The sequence below is a fragment of the Eublepharis macularius genome, chromosome 4 (assembly GCF_028583425.1).
Source record: "Eublepharis macularius isolate TG4126 chromosome 4, MPM_Emac_v1.0, whole genome shotgun sequence".
NCBI lineage: Eukaryota > Metazoa > Chordata > Lepidosauria > Squamata > Eublepharidae > Eublepharis > Eublepharis macularius.
In genome coordinates, this window is record NC_072793.1 from 38,597,974 (window position 1) to 38,613,730 (window position 15,757).

The following is a 15,757-nucleotide window of genomic DNA, read 5'->3' on the forward strand; positions in this document are numbered from 1 at the left end:
GGTAAACAAATCCCTGTCATTTAAACACAGTAGTTTATATCCTTACTTTTCAGATATGATGCTGTTTAGTGTGTTATATCGTCTGCTTAAGGCGATAGAAGAATGTTTATAGAAGAATTGACATGTTAATTCCTGGTTATGGTCATCTTAAAAGTATCCTGGTGGGGCTGCATTTGATTGTGGTTCATAAGGTGATTATCTGTGTACATATATTCTTACATGCGCGCGCGCACACACACACACATACATACACATATAGATATACATATATATATACATATATACATGCATGCATGCATGCATATACACATACACATACTCGTATACACACATACATATACATATATATATACACATATACATACATATACATATACACACACACACACACACATATACATATACATATACAGAGAGAGAGAGAGAGAGAGAGAGGCTGGATTAGTTACATTTCCAAATTAGTGCAGAACTGCATTTAAAAGGTACAATATCTAGTATTCTATTTTATTTCTTACTGATTCTTTATAATATATTAAAGTGAGAAAGGAAGAAAGTGTTGCTAGACTAAAAAAGAGGTGTCCAGAGAGGAGTAGAGAGTAGTTAATAGAAGTTCTAATGTAGAAGGACTTGTCAGAAAACAGACTTAAATAGTCACAAAAGGACTTTTGCATTCGTGAGGTTCTTAAACAATACTGAAGAAAGGAAGTTAAAAAGAGGAATATATTTCTTTGGATAGTAATGAGGAACTTATAGATACACAAGCCAGCCAAGCTGAATTACTACTGGTTATGCATAACCTTACTCCCTGCCATTGTGTGGTTAGCTCTACAGCAGCCCAAGTGCCCTAAGGCCTCATCAGACTTGGGTGCTAAGCAGAGTTGGCCATGGTGAGTACTTGGATAGGAGACCACCAAAGAAGACTGAGTTTGCTACGCAGTGGAAGGCAGTGGCAAAACCATCTCTGCCCGTCTGTTGCCTGGAACGTCCTGTGAATGGAGTTGCCATGAGTCAGTTGTGACTAGACTAGAGGCACCTTCTTATTCTACCTCTAGCAGCAATGTTGTGGTTGTGCCCACCAAACTATGTCACAAGTCCAAAAGTTGCCCACAGGCTGAAAAAGGGTGGAAACCTCTCTAAAAAGATATGCCTGTAAATGTTAGAGTGCTTTCACTCAGTGGTAACATACACTTATGAATGATATATTTAAACATTTATAAGTTTAACCTGACTTTTTAAATGTTTGAGGCAGCTTATGCAAATCAGTAACACAGTGTGTATTACTAATTCTTATACCAATTCTGTTAATTCGTAAATAGCCCATTATGTTTGGTAACTGCAAATTAATAGGTTTTGCTGGGTGGAAAAGAGTATAATCTAACCAGGGGGGGGGGGGGTATTAGATATGTTTCTGGGAGCTACTTAATTTTTTTCAAGAGCCTTGGGAGCTACCAGTCACAAAAGGTGGCTTGCACAAAAATTAGTTTTTCAGAGCAAGATTGCAGTGTTTAGGTAGGGAAATCATTCCTTTCCCCCCAAAGCACTCCCACCTAAATTGTAACTTGCCCTGTTGGGGAACAATATATAATTACCTCTATGTTTTCTATTGTGAAGAGGCAAATAGCAGCTTTTATGTATGGGGGTAATAGCATGCTACTTTCCCATCCAGAGCAAAGGGATGTGCATGTATCCACTTTGCAGGGAAGAGAAGCTGATGTAGTACCTTTAAATGAAAGGAGAAGAAAATGATGGAAACAGCACTGAAGGAGAGACTGAGAGCCATTTTTAATTGCTTGGAGAGTGACTGGTCGCTCCTCCTAAATGGCTTTTTGCCCACCTCTGATCTAATTGGACTATTTTGAATTTGGTAAGAATTCACTTTAAATTTATCATCCTTTTACACTGAGATTAACAGTGATACATCAGTCAAATCTTTTATTGATTTTTATTTGCTTTATTTATGCCCTGCCTTTTCTTCCCTGTGGGGACCCATAGTAGCTTACATCATTCTCCTCTCCTCCACTTTAACTTCACAACAACTCTGTGGGGTAGGTTGGACTGACAGCATGTGACTGTCAAGGTCGATATTATGTTTCCATGGCAGAGTGGGGATTCGAACCTCGGTCTCCATTAGTTAGAATAAAAACCAATGTTTATTGCAGGTTAAGAGACTGCTTTTAATTTGAGAAGTATTATTTCAAATAAAACTTAGGTAATAGACTATACTATTGAAGGCATTGTACCATACAGATTTGGGTACATTGTTTTTAATGCATATATTCCTGCACAGTCTCTCACATATGTACTTAAACATTCACATACTACCACTATTTATCTCTCTAACACAAAGTTGTAGACATATACAGAAAATACGGGACTTTCTATCTGTATCTCATGCAGAGGCAGACATTCCCTTTCAGCAGAGTCTGCCTCTGTGAAGAAGACTGTATTTTGTGATATATGAGGACAAGAGGCCTTCCAAGCAATTTAGTCCTGAGAGTCAGCATTCCTTGGGTTTAAGCACCTGTTATGGGGATTTGGACTTTGATGGGCTCGGGCCCTCCTAATATAGCTAAAACAGCTTTTAGGTTTGCATCTGTAATAGTCTCTTATATCTTTCACTTTCTAGTCTCTTTCAAGCCAGTCATTAAAAACTGAGCCCTTAGTTTAAACTAATTGAGTTGAACAAAGAACAGCAAGACAAATGGCAACCAAAATTTAAACTGAAAGAGGATACGGTGGGGTAAAGATGACTAATTCTGGCTTATGGTATGAAAAAGAAAGGGGTCTTGCTGTCTTCCAATCATGTTTAAGTATCCATTCAGTATCCCCACATGAGAGGGAGGACAGGAAGGGTTGCATCAGAGCTTAGTTCTTGTGGCCCCTTACTACATGCCCAGGGGAATGCTGATTGCCAGTTTGGGGCCAGGAAGCAATTTTCTACAGGCCAGTTTGGTTAGGGATTCTGGACATGTTTTGTCATCTTCTGAGCATGAAGCAAGAGTTATTGGGAATGTGCGGGGGCGGGGGGCGGGGGGAGATCTAGTTGTGAAATTCCTATATTGTGCAGGAGGTTGGACTAGATGACACTGGAAGTACCTTCCAACTCTATGATTCTCTATTCTATAGCAGGACTACAGCAGCAGATGTGAAGTGATTGGTATTTCAGAATTAATAATTTCATCTACCGCTCCAGTCCTCCAGATGCTTGTTTATTTGAGCTATATAAAGCATTCAAGATAACTGCCCAGAATGAAACTAATTTATAATAATTTTTTAAAGAAAATAAGACAAATGAAAACTAGCATCTGTATGTTGAAGCTTAGAGCCAAGCTACAAGTGACGCTTGACACAGGTTGGACACTTGTCAGCTTACCTCAAGTTTTGATGGGAAATGTAGGCGTCCTGGTCTTACAGCTTGGCTCTCCATTTAATTACAGTTTACAGAAACCACCCCCCCACACACACATACACCCAGCAGAGGGGAAGGGGGGCGCCTGGCAAGAGCCCGACGCCTGCACTCCCCTCCCGACCACATGTTCTCCCTCCCATAGACTGCCGCTCTGTAAACTTCTGTAAGCTGCAAGACCAGAATGCCTACATTTCCCATCAAAACTTGAGGGAAGCTGACAAGTGTCCAACCTGTGTCAGGCGTCACTTGTAGCTTGGCTCTTAGTCAGTTACTGAGGTGGTAGTGATGGTAGGTAGCCTTTGTTTAAAATGCAGATATTGTCTTGGCATTCTGTCCTCCTATTTGGACCCCAAAAGATGAAAGTTACACATATTTTTGAACATATGTAACTAGAGGTAAGGGCTGATTCCAGACGGCCCTCCCCATCCCGAAATGTCGCGTGGAAAACGTGAAATATTTTGCGTTTTCCGCGCGACGATGCACGACGTTTCGGGATGGGGAGGGCTGTCTGGAATCGGCCAAGGTTCAGTATTGAGTCTCTCCTCCTGTTTTTTTTTTTAATGAATGAGATTATTGCTACATCTCATGGGCATTGCTGTTCTACTTAAAGACCCTTTATTTTGATGTGGAATTGCTCAGTGTGTGATCTGACTCTTCCTTGAGTTACGAATGTAGTAGCTGCCGTTTGACACTTCTTATTTATGTTTCCCAAGGGGAAGATTTCTGTCATGATGGATAGAGCGTTTTCCCATACCCTTTATACAAAACCAGCCTTTCCCTGTACTGATGTTCAGCTTAAGGCTGAACAAATAGCATCGACAGCAGTATCATCAGTAGCAGGAATGTTTAATCTTCACAAGAAGAAATTTATGGCAGATTTTTGAATACTGCCTCCAGGGGCTGTTTCAGTGTTCCTGTATAACCAGTTAAATCCATTTTTGTCACCACTTTATTTAACACACTTAAAAACAAGTTAAACTACATTTTTCAAGGTTGCATTGCTGTTGTTAGGGCTTCATTTTTTTTATAAAATGTAGAAGAGAATACTAAACTAGCAGTTCTGTTGTGACTTTCCCACAAAGAGGAGATTTGTACATCTTCAGTTTTTATGCCATTTATACATCGTAAGTGCTCTTAAGAGTGGGTGTAATCCAATGTCCAAAAAAGAGTTCCCTGTGATTTCTTTTGCTAATGCTGTACCAGCACCTGTTCTTTGTTATCTTTATCTTGTTCCCACACAAACAATGCAGTGGTTGAAGAAATTCCATATAACCACTCCTGTTTAAGTAGAGGCCAATAACAGCTGTCAGAATTTCGCCAGTCTACTTCTTACAGCTGGTACAGAATGCAACGGTGCGGGTCATCACCGGAACGCCGATGCGCACACACACAATGCCGGTATTGCGTCAGCTGCACGGGTTGGCAGTGGAGTACCAAATCAGGTTCAAGGTTTTGGTACTAACCTATAAAGCCCTATATGGACTGGGACCGGCATATCTACGGGACCGCCTCTCCCCATATGAACCCCAGAGGACTCTTCACTCTAGCGATAAACATCTACTAAAGATCTGCCTTGCATTGACCAGGGCCAGGGCACTTTCAGTCCTGGGCCCAGCCTGGTGGAACGCTCTGTCCGATGAGACCAGGGCCCAGCGAGATTTGTTAGCTTTTTGCTGGGCCTGTAAGACAGAGCTGTTCTGCCAGGCATATGATTGATGCAAGGCAGTGCCCCCTAGCCGGGGGAGTACAACATATGCCCTGTCTACTAGTGACAGCTCCACCTCTCATATTTCTCTGCCAAAATGCTCCGGAGATGGGAAAAAAGGTGGTCATCTAGACTACGCGCCACTGTGTTTACATACATGTATGTATGTATTTTAATCTGTGTATTTAAGATGTTTTATGGTTTTAAATTGTATATACTGTGAAAATGATTTTAAACTTGGTTGTAATCCACCCTGAGCCTGCTTATGTGGGGAGGGCAGAATATAAATTGAATATAAAGAAATAAATAAGAATTGCTGCCGCTCTAAAGAGCACACTATAATATTTTAATTTTTTAAAAAAGCATGTGTGGAAGGTCCCTAAATCCATCTTCTTGTTGGATTAGCTCCCTCCTGTTCTGCTAAGAGAAGGCAGCCCTCTTCAGTGGAAGTGGCACCTGTTCCATCTATCATTACAGGTGCCCTCAGGAGGGAGAATTTTTTTTAAAGGAAAATGACAAACCCCCCCCCCCCCCCCATCTCTGCAGCCTCTGTTCCCTGTGGAGATGAGATTGACAGAAGTTTCTCCAAGAACTCTATAGCAGAGGAGATGGGGTAGGGAGGGTGTTGAATGTAGTGGTGGAGAGGCCGGCAAGAGTGGGTAAGGCATGCAAACACCACATCACCAATGATTCCTCACGTGAAACAATAGCACTTTCTGAGCCCCTTAAGGCCTTTTTGAAAGCAGTAATGTGTCTTAAGTTTATGTCATATACCTGAAAGCATGCTGCTTTCGTGATAGAAGCTGTTTGATTGCATTGCTTTATATCTTGTAAACCACCCTGAGACTCAGGGAGAAAGACAGGCTATAAATTAAGAAAACAAATATACCAACATTTATTTTTTATCTGCATCTACCAAAGAAATGAAAGTTGGACTGCAGAACTTAACAAAGAGGAAAAAAGGGAAAGGGTTAAGTGAATTCTCTTTCCCCTGAAGGCTGTTGTTTCTGTAGGCTAGAGCAGTTGATTAAATTACATGCAGTTCAGTAAGCAGTGTGTTTAAACTATATTACTGGACTAACTGATGCCAAAAGGAAGCCTTCTAGGGAAACCTGTGCAGCTGGTAGGTTTTGGCACTGCACCATTGGAACTGTGTGAAAGATTTCATTCAGAAGCTTCTTCAGCCTTGCAAGTTCTAAGACTGCAGGGCTGTTTTATCATGTTGCTAACACCATATGTCTTGTGTGATTCAGAGGTAACAAGAAGTTTTAGAAAAACATTCATCTTCAGGTCCATTGTGGGCTATGTTGAAGCTAACATGTCCTAATCCTTTTGAACTGTGTCATTTGTTAGCTACATTCATAGGTTCCATTTGGCAAATTGAATCTGTGACTGTTGTTTCTAACTGAGGGGGTCGAATTATAATTTGGTCTGTGTATCAAGTTTTGCCAAAATTACACACGAGCTCTTATAGTTGTAGGGAGGAAGTAAGGAAGGCTGCAGAAGACTGCCTCTTTTCATGAGGCATCCGTGCGTACAGCTGCTCTCGTCTGACTGAACTCTCAATTTTTTACACCTGGCTAGGACATTCTAGCAAAAAAGGAATTCTTGGGTTGCCATGTGTTAAACAGTGCCCTTGTACACATTTTTTTTTGCTTTTATATTAATTATACCCTTTATATAACTTTAACCTCATGTTTATGATTCCTTTATTCGCATTTTTAAAACACTAGTGCTGATTTTGTAAAGCTGTTAGTTGTTTTATAGGGCCACTGCTTTTTATTCAGTCCAAAAATGTATACCTTGTAAAACGGATCAAATCTCTGTCTTTAAGCCATTCTGTGAAATGGAAATACCCACATCACAGAAGTCCTGGGAGAATGAATAAGAACGAACAGACACTTAACTTGACCTAATCTAGTTTCATCTAGTATGTCTCCTAGAGACTTCTAGTGCCAATAGAATGTCTTGCTGATGAAAATGAGTGAACTTGATGAATCAACCTGCATAGGAACATCATCCTCCCCCCTTAAACACCAGTAGACCCATGCACTTGGTAGCCCTGTTCACGTGTTACAGTGACTTTATGTACATTCTGCATATGTGTAATCCACTTGGATCTCATTGAGAAAAGTGGACTATAAATAAACATGCATATATCTCTTTGCAAGAAAGAGACAACACATGTTCACTTTACAGAATGAAACCATTCTGTACTACGATGATGACGACAACTACTAACATTCGATTTATATACCGCCCTTCAGGACAATTTAACACCCACTCAGAGCAGTTTACAAAGTATGCTGTTATTATCCCCACAACAAAACACCCTGTGAGGTGGGTGGGGCTGAGAGAGTTAGAAGCTGTGACTGACCCAAAGTCACCCAGCTGGCTTCAAGTGGAGGAGTGGGGAATCAAACCCGGTTCTCCAGATTAGAGTCCCACACTCTTAACCACTACACCAAACTGAGAGTCTGTGAAAATTATTTTAAACAATTGAGTAATCAATAAACACATAGTAGTGAATCAGCTAAAAGGCTCTTAATTCATGTGTGGGCAGCTTATTCTGTACGCAAAGATATTTGGGCAGTGGACAAGGAACTAGGAGCTGAATGTCATTAGGCTAATTTTTATGCAATCTTCATAAACATTACAGGCTCCAAATTATTGTGCAGATTATATAGTGTTCTTATTCTGAAATTAGCATCCAGAATCAGTTATTGAGCCTATGTGGTTTAGTGGTCAGAATGTTGGACTAGGATCTGGGAGACCCAGGCTCCGATTGCCACTTTGCTGTGGAAGCTTTGTGGGTGGTCTTGGGTCAATCACACACACTCTACTCAGCCTAGCCTACCACACTGGTAAAGTAAAATGGAGGAGATCAAAACAATGTAAGCTGCTTTGATTTCCCATTGGGGAGAAAGGTTGGGTATACATAAAGTACATTAATAAATATAAATGTTTTCGATATGTGGGATTTAGTTTCCCATCATTTAGCAATTTTCTCATCATGCCTTAAAATATATCATTGTAACTGTGAAGTTATAAACTTAAGGTAGAACCCATCATCTTTCAGGTACAGATGTTGCCTTTCTAGGACCTGCCTCTGTTGCAGGAAGTCCAGCTATCAATCACAATATGATAATGCTGGCAGAGTGTTTCTCTGCTGGTCCACATATGCACTATTATAACTTTTTAATCTAGGGAAAGTGGTGAGCAAGGCTGCTCTTGTCTCCATCATAGCAGTGCTTGGCCATTTACAAAATGACTTCTTTGAAAATGTTATTTTCTTTTGAAATTTGCATATGTTTGAGATTTTTCTTGGTAAAGAAAAGATCATCTAAGTTTTTCTCCCTCACTAACAGTGCAATCCTCAGCAGAGTTACCCCATTCTGAGCCTATTGAAATCAATTGGCTTAGACTGGTGTAACTCTGCTGAGGATTGCACTGGAAGTCTATTTTTCCTATGAAGCTACCAGGGCTTTTTTTCAGCAGGAATGTAGTGGAACGGAGTTCTGGAACCTCTTGAAAATGGTCACATGGCTGGTGGCCCCGCCCCCTGATCTCCAGACAGAGGGGAGTTTAGATTGCCTTCGGCGCGGAGGGCAGTCTAAACTCCCCTCTGTCAGGAGATCAGGGGGCGGGGCCACCAGCCATGTGACCATTTTCTCCAAGGGCAACCCACTGAGTTCCACCACCTCTTTTCCCAGAAAAAAAGCCCTGGAAGTTACCTTTCTCTTCCTTTCATCGTGCTGTTTCATACTGTGATATAGGAAGGAAGAGAAGACAGCACTGTGGTTAGAACTGTTGCCATTTTACTCAAGTAATTAACAACTGTACAAGCGCTTAATTCATAGTCTGTGTTCTTCATCTCCCAAAATTTTTAACATCCTGCTCATATTTCCTATTTTGAAACTCTCCGCAGTTGTTCCTGTCATTTTAAAAGGACTGACCTATGATGAAAAGCGAGGTGCTTGCAGTGTCGGCTCCAACGTCAGGGATGCTGCTTGCTATGTTTGTTGGGCTTTTGCTCGTGCCTATGACCCGTTAGAATTGAGGCCATTTGTTAATCAGATTTCAAGGTAAGTTCTTACGCTAGGACATTTTTTTTTAAACAAAGAGATTTCTGGGACAAATGTCAGAAAAACGAACAAATGGAAGAAAATTAGTTTTTTTACAAAATGAGTTAAAAAAGGACCATTCGTAGGGAAAAAAGATACCTCCCTTAAAGAGCAATTTCCATAAGTTGAACCTGTTAATAGTGATGTATAGTCTGCCTCAGAAATCATTTTATTGTTCAGTGAACTGTGTTTGATATTCATTATCTTCAAGAAACTTATGAGTTCTTTTTAAAAAGGGGGAGGGGATCACATCATCTTTTAGGAAAGCATTTTTGATCCTTGTCTTTACAATCCCTACATTGGGGACGGCACATTCACATGCCAGCCACAGAAACATCCATTGCTTTTCTGAGCATGAGGTGCTTTTATCCCAGTCTCGTTAGTGGATTTTAACCTGAATGTCATTGTCTATATAGAGAAGGAGGAGAATGCCTTGTTCCCAACTGTCTTTTCGCCACTGGAGAGCATTGTAGGTTGTCTCCCGAGCATTAGTCAACATGATGAAATTAAAGATTTGGAGCTGCTGATTCAGAGCACAGAGGGATCTTTAAAAAAGTGTTCAAGCTGAATGAATAAAAACAGTACAGTTGGATAATCACTCGGTTGCCTTCTTTGTTTGGGCATAGCCTAAGATGTGTCCACGAGTCTGGTGTGCAAGCAATTCCCACTAAAAGCCTGGCAAGATAGGGTATCTTTTTAGAAAGCAGTTATCTGGAGACAAGTGCTGGCAATGAGCGACAGGATATACCCAAAAGAAATGCAGGCAACAGAAATATTTGAAAGGCAGTCAAGGCCAGTGTCAGTTGTAAGGTTAGAGCCAAAGGACAGTGTTGATGAGCTGAGTAAATAGATCCTTTCCTGTCCTGTTGGGTTAAGGAGGAAGATTGTATCACTATAGTCAATCGGAATTCCTAATTAAGAAAGCTAAAGTAAAAACAAAACATAGATCTAATTGATAAATGCAGACATAAGGCTTGGTTGAACTGAGGGGGAAGAGGAGTTGATAAGTCAGTGTTATGGAAAATTAAAGAAAAATACAGGTTCCCAAGAGTATAACTCCTGATTTGCATAATGTTAGAGAAACTGAAGTCATTCCTCCTTCTGTGTCAAATTTAGAGGCTGAAGAGGATAGCATTTTGCCTATAGAATATGTAACTTAAGTAGAACCAATAAGACTGATCTGATGAGAGAAGAAGAGACCCTGTGCACATGAAAAGGACTGGGGGTTCTGTGCTGCTGTGTCGGGATATGTGGTGATGATTGCTGCAGAGATCATCATCAAAGCTGGGGTGCGGGTCATATTCAAAGTGTGAGATTCTTTACTGGTTCAGATATGGTTGGGACTGGGATCAATTTTTGATGGTCAGCAGCAATGATAGCGGGTGTTTCAGGAATCACATTGTTACAGAGCATTCTGAATGCTCAGGGGAAAACATGTTGAATACAAGGGTTCAATGAGGTGTCCATAGGTGCCATGGTGCCTGCCTTTCCTGGCACATGTCAAGTGTCTTTCAAAAGTGGATGGGACATGGGGCTCCTGCACAGCAAGGCTTCTTTTGACCACTGGAGATCTCATTGGCTGTGCAGATTAAAATAATTTTAAGTGGCAACTGCCACCACAGTGTTAGTTTTATTCTCTCTCACTCTTCTTGTCCAGTGTATTTTAGCAGCTGTTTTGTGGGACAGCTATTTCGTGGTTGCACTTACCACCCTGTCTTAGAATTCTAAAGGTTCCCAGAGGTTCAAAAATATTGGGGACCAGTTTCATGGATCCAGTTTCATGGAGCTGAGAGAGATTAAGAAGGTTCATAATTCTCAGGAAAAGGAGGTTAGAGTGTCTTTGGTTCTGGACGGATTTTGATGTGACTCTGGCAGTGGTAGAGGTTCTGTTCGTTCATGGTTAGTCCACTTTCAGTGCCCTCACTCCTAACCCAGTATGTCTGAATGAGAAGCCCCCAGCCCAAGACTTATCTGGAGCCTTGATTGCAGTTGGTTGGGTATGGGGGCATGGTGCATGGTGACACCATTGTCCTGGTGCCTGGCAGCTCCCAGGAACCCCTGTCGATTCAAAATGCCCAGTCAATCAGCATTGATCTGGACAGGCTTGTGGGCCTGTCCCAGCCGGAGGACCTAGAGGGCGAAGTCTTCCCTCTAGTCCACCTGCTGGATTTATAGTGGGGATCTGGTCGGGTCCCTGGCATTCTGCCCTTGTTCTCACCACTCCTTGGTTCTGAAGGATTGTTGGGTTGTTTATAGTAGCTCAACTGGGTTGGGAATTCTTCTTCCTTGATGGTTTGTGGGTTTCATAATGCATTATTGGGGTCTGATGATTTTGGATGTTCTGTCTTTGTCACAACTTTGGGAAGAGATGGTTTTGGCACTGAGTGCAGATTCTTTTGGGGGGAAACGGCTTGCGAACCCAGTTTCCTCCTACTTAGTGATCCCCTTAAGGGATCTTGGGGGTGATACATTGCAGGGCAAGCCCAGCTCGGGGGCTGTCACAGCATGCCTCCCTGGAGGCAGGGGGTCTACCACACATGGCCTGCAAGCTGCATGTAGCCTGCAGGACCCATGTTGTGTGGTCTGTGCCGACTCCTGAGTGTGTTCTGACCTGCTGAGGAAATGTCCCTACTGGGACCTTATGAAAAGTTGGGGTGGGTGGGATGTGGTCTGAGCATGAACTGTCATCTGGGAATAATTGTTTCTGATCTCTTACTGCCATCCCAACAAGATTCTCTTCATGTACCCACAGAGATGATATGAACAGTTTCCCTGGAGAGGGAGGGATCATATCCCTTCTTCCCCATGGAAACTATTCTCTACTTCCCTTACTGGGACCCAGCAGGAAATTGGGACGGGGGTTCAGAACACTGGCTACCAGCCTGGAGTCCGCGTTCTGATTCTCTCGCCTCAGGCATCTCACTATGTCCCTACTGGAATGCAATAAGAAGCTTGTCAACACCCAACTGGTAGACCGAGTTCTGCCCCTCCTCCCCGGTTGTTGTTTGTTCCAGTAAGTAACACAGGGAGCAACTTCTTAAGAGAACTGCTCATCATGTCTTTGCTGAGACATGGTGGAGAGGTGGTGGTGATCAGAATGTGACTCCTAGCTGTCAGTCAGCATTCTGATCTCTTCCTCGTGAGGAAGTTCCTGTCACATTCCATTATGATTTATATAACTGTTTGAGTTGTGCGCCCCCTCCCCGGTCTGATCTGCTCAGAACGCAAACAGATGAAATTTTGGAGATGAGTTAAAAAGGGTTTACTCCTTATTACAATCAGCAAAGAAATGATTTGACTCATTACTTTCAGTCAAATTAGAAACATTGATACAGAATTTAGCAGCACTAGGGCAGGAGATGAGTCAACCTGTAATAGTTGGGAAGTCTTAAGTTTTACTAGCTTGGCATAACTTGTGACGGTCTCCATTTTTTCTAACTGTATTTGAATTTTACATATTTATACTTCACTTTTGGCTTTTCACGTCTCCTTGACCGAACTGTTTTAATCAAACCTTCTGTTTTAAATGACTGCATAGTGAAGATTCACATAGCATCTGAAGAAGTGGGCTCTAGCTTATGGGTAATAAAATTTTGTTAGTTTTTAAGGTGCCACAAGACTCCTGTTTGCTTTTGCTGCAGCAGGCTGACACAGTTGCCAGACCAGAGTAGATGAACATCAGTTATTTTGCATAAAGTTGTTTAATTTGCATGCTTTGTTCTTAAATTGTTGATTGAATTTCAACTGTACCTAGAATTGTTTGGTAAAGAACAGTGTAAACCCAGCATGTATATTATGACTAAACAAAGGGCAATAGAGATGCATTAAGAAGGGGGAGCGTGACTACAGGGACTGAAGCATGGCAGCTAGCCATAAACATACACTCTCTGGACACTGGTTCTTTTTATAAACATTACCTGCATGTTTTCAAATGTAAAGTAAGCTTTTAAAAATGAAAGCCAAGATTTTTAGCAATCTCTATCAAATATCCTTTTTGTGAGGCTGTAGGAGTCTACATAGTGTAAAGTCAGGAGTGAACTCTGTGGGTAGAAAATGATAAGTGAACTGGGATATCCTATGTATGTTCATGTGTCAGTGTCTACCCATAGTTTGCAAGCCTAACATCTGCTTCTGATCTTAATCTGGGTTGAATGTTGGGAGCAAAGCACCATCTAAGAGACCCCCAAATTAGGAATTGGAGTATAAATGGCCAAAACCTTGAGCAGGTTACCCGTTATCGTTATCTTGGAATGACTATTCAAGCCTCAGGATCCAAGGTCGCGCATAGTCAGGCATCAGCATATGTGGGAGATAGATCTGCCCAAAGTATACTGAAGTTGGCTGTTGTGGGTTTTCCGGGCTGTATTGCCGTGGTCTTGGCATTGTAGTTCCTGACGTTTCGCCAGCAGCTGTGGCTGGCATCTTCAGAGGTGTAGCACCAAAAGACAGAGATCTCTCAGTGTCACAGTGTGGAAAAGATGTAGGTCATTTGTATCTACTCAGGAGGGGTGGGGTTGAGCTGAGTCATCCTGTAAGAGTTTCCCAGGGTGTGGAATGCTAATGGCGGGAGGCTTCACTGTATCCTGAGGAGGTTCTTTTGCATATGGATTGGTACTTGATATGCTAATCTTCTCTGCAGGGCTATTGTCGGGGATAGAATGTTTTGTTAGCCTGGTGTTTTTCAGAACTGGAAACCATGCTCTGTTCATTCTTAAGGTTTCTTCTTTCCTGTTGAAGTTTTGGTTATGCTTGTGAATTTCAATGGCTTCCCTGTGTAGTCTGACAAAGTAGTTGGAAGTGTTGTCCAGTATTTTGGTGTCCTGGAATAAGATACTGTGCCCTGTTTGAGTTAGGCTATGTTCAGCCACTGCTGATTTTTCAGGTTGTCCAAGTCTGCAGTGTCTTTCATGTTCTTTTATTCTTGTCTGGATGCTACGCTTTGTGATCCCGATGTTAACTTGTCCACAGCTGCAGGGTATACGGTATACTCCTGCAGAGGTGAGGGGGTCTCTACTGTCTTTTGCTGATCGTAGCATCTGCTGTATTTTTCGGGTGGGTCTGAATACTGCTTGAAGGTTATGCTTTTTCATAAGCTTTCCCATCTGATCAGTAATTTCTTTGATATATGGCAAAAACACTTTTCCTGTAGGAGACTGTTTTTCCTTGGTTGTTTGATTCATCCTGGGTTTGATTGCTCTTCGGATTTCATTTCTGGAGTAGCCATTTGCCTGAAGTGCGTGTTTTAGATGATTAATTTCCTCATTGAGAAAGTGCGGCTCACATATCCGTCTTGCACGATCCACTAATGTTTTCATTATGCCTCTTTTCTGTCGGGGGTGGTGATTGGAGTTTTTGTGTAAGTACCGATCAGTGTGAGTTGGTTTCCTGTAGACCTTGTGACCTAACTGAAAGTTTGCTTTGCGGATGACCAAGGTATCCAGGAATGGGAGTTCCCCCTCGATTTCTTTCTCCATTGTGAATTGTATGTTCAGGTGGATGTTGTTGAGATGATTCAAAAACCCCATCAATTCTTCCTCCCCATGGCTCCAAATGATAAATGTATCATCCACAAACCGGAACCATACACTTGGTTTGTGGGGTGCTGATTCTAGAGCTGTTTTTTCAAAATGTTCCATGTAGAAGTTTGCTATAACTGGGCTGAGTGGGCTCCCCATGGCCACCCCATCCATCTGTTCATACTGAAGTTCTTCCGTACTTCGGGGGGATATTTTGTGCCGGCGGCTATAAAATTGTTTAGGGCCAAATCACTAACCCAGATGCTATACGGGTCACTCCTTGGACCCCCAACTTCTTGTTTTGCACCTTTAGAGTTAGTTCAATCAAAATTTTTGAGAGCAGTCCTTCAAGTTCCTAAGTGTGTCTCTAATTCAATGGTTCGCCTGGAGACTGGCATGCAGAAAGTTGAAGCAAAGATCACCCTGCATTCCATCTTTCTATGGTTAAGGATAAATTTTAATCCTTGTGGTTTATTACCTCTAATCTTAACCGATGATTTCCAGTCTAAATGGATGATTGCCACTAGGCAGAAAATTATGGCAATAGGATTTTCCCCACAAGTGCTTCTCATGATGGGAAGCGATCAAGCAAGGCAATTGGTCAGGCAAAGGATCGATGATATTGAACGACAATCTGACTTACAGGGCACTCCTGCCTTTATAGCTCCTCCTAGCAGCAGGTATATTTCTGCACCTGCTTCCTATTTATCCATTCTGGAGGTAAACAAACTCAGGAGAGCGTTTACTTTGGCTAGATGTTCTGCCCTACCCTCTGCTGTTCTGGATGGCAGATTTAAGAAGATTCCTTGGAATGAGAGGCTATGTCCTTGTATACTTGGGGAGGTTGAAACCCAGGAACACGTGTTCCTGAGGTGTCCTTTCTTTAAGGAAGCACGTATGAGACTTATAAATCCCTTTCTGGAAGGTATCTCAGAACATCCGGATAAGAACAAATTAGAGAAACTGCTGTCAAACTCAGATGTTACAACATTACACCAGATAG

The 15,757-nt window shown here is 41.9% G+C and overlaps 1 protein-coding gene across 1 annotated transcript in view; it reads left to right on the top strand.

The window, feature by feature from the left end:
• Positions 1-15,757, top strand: part of TBCD (tubulin folding cofactor D) — a 202,975-nt gene that overhangs the window by 59,351 nt on the left and 127,867 nt on the right. Inside the window, exon 15 of the mRNA XM_054978807.1 lies at positions 9,043-9,199. Coding sequence (XP_054834782.1) covers positions 9,043-9,199 — 157 coding nt within the window. The remainder of the gene's footprint in view (positions 1-9,042; positions 9,200-15,757) is intronic.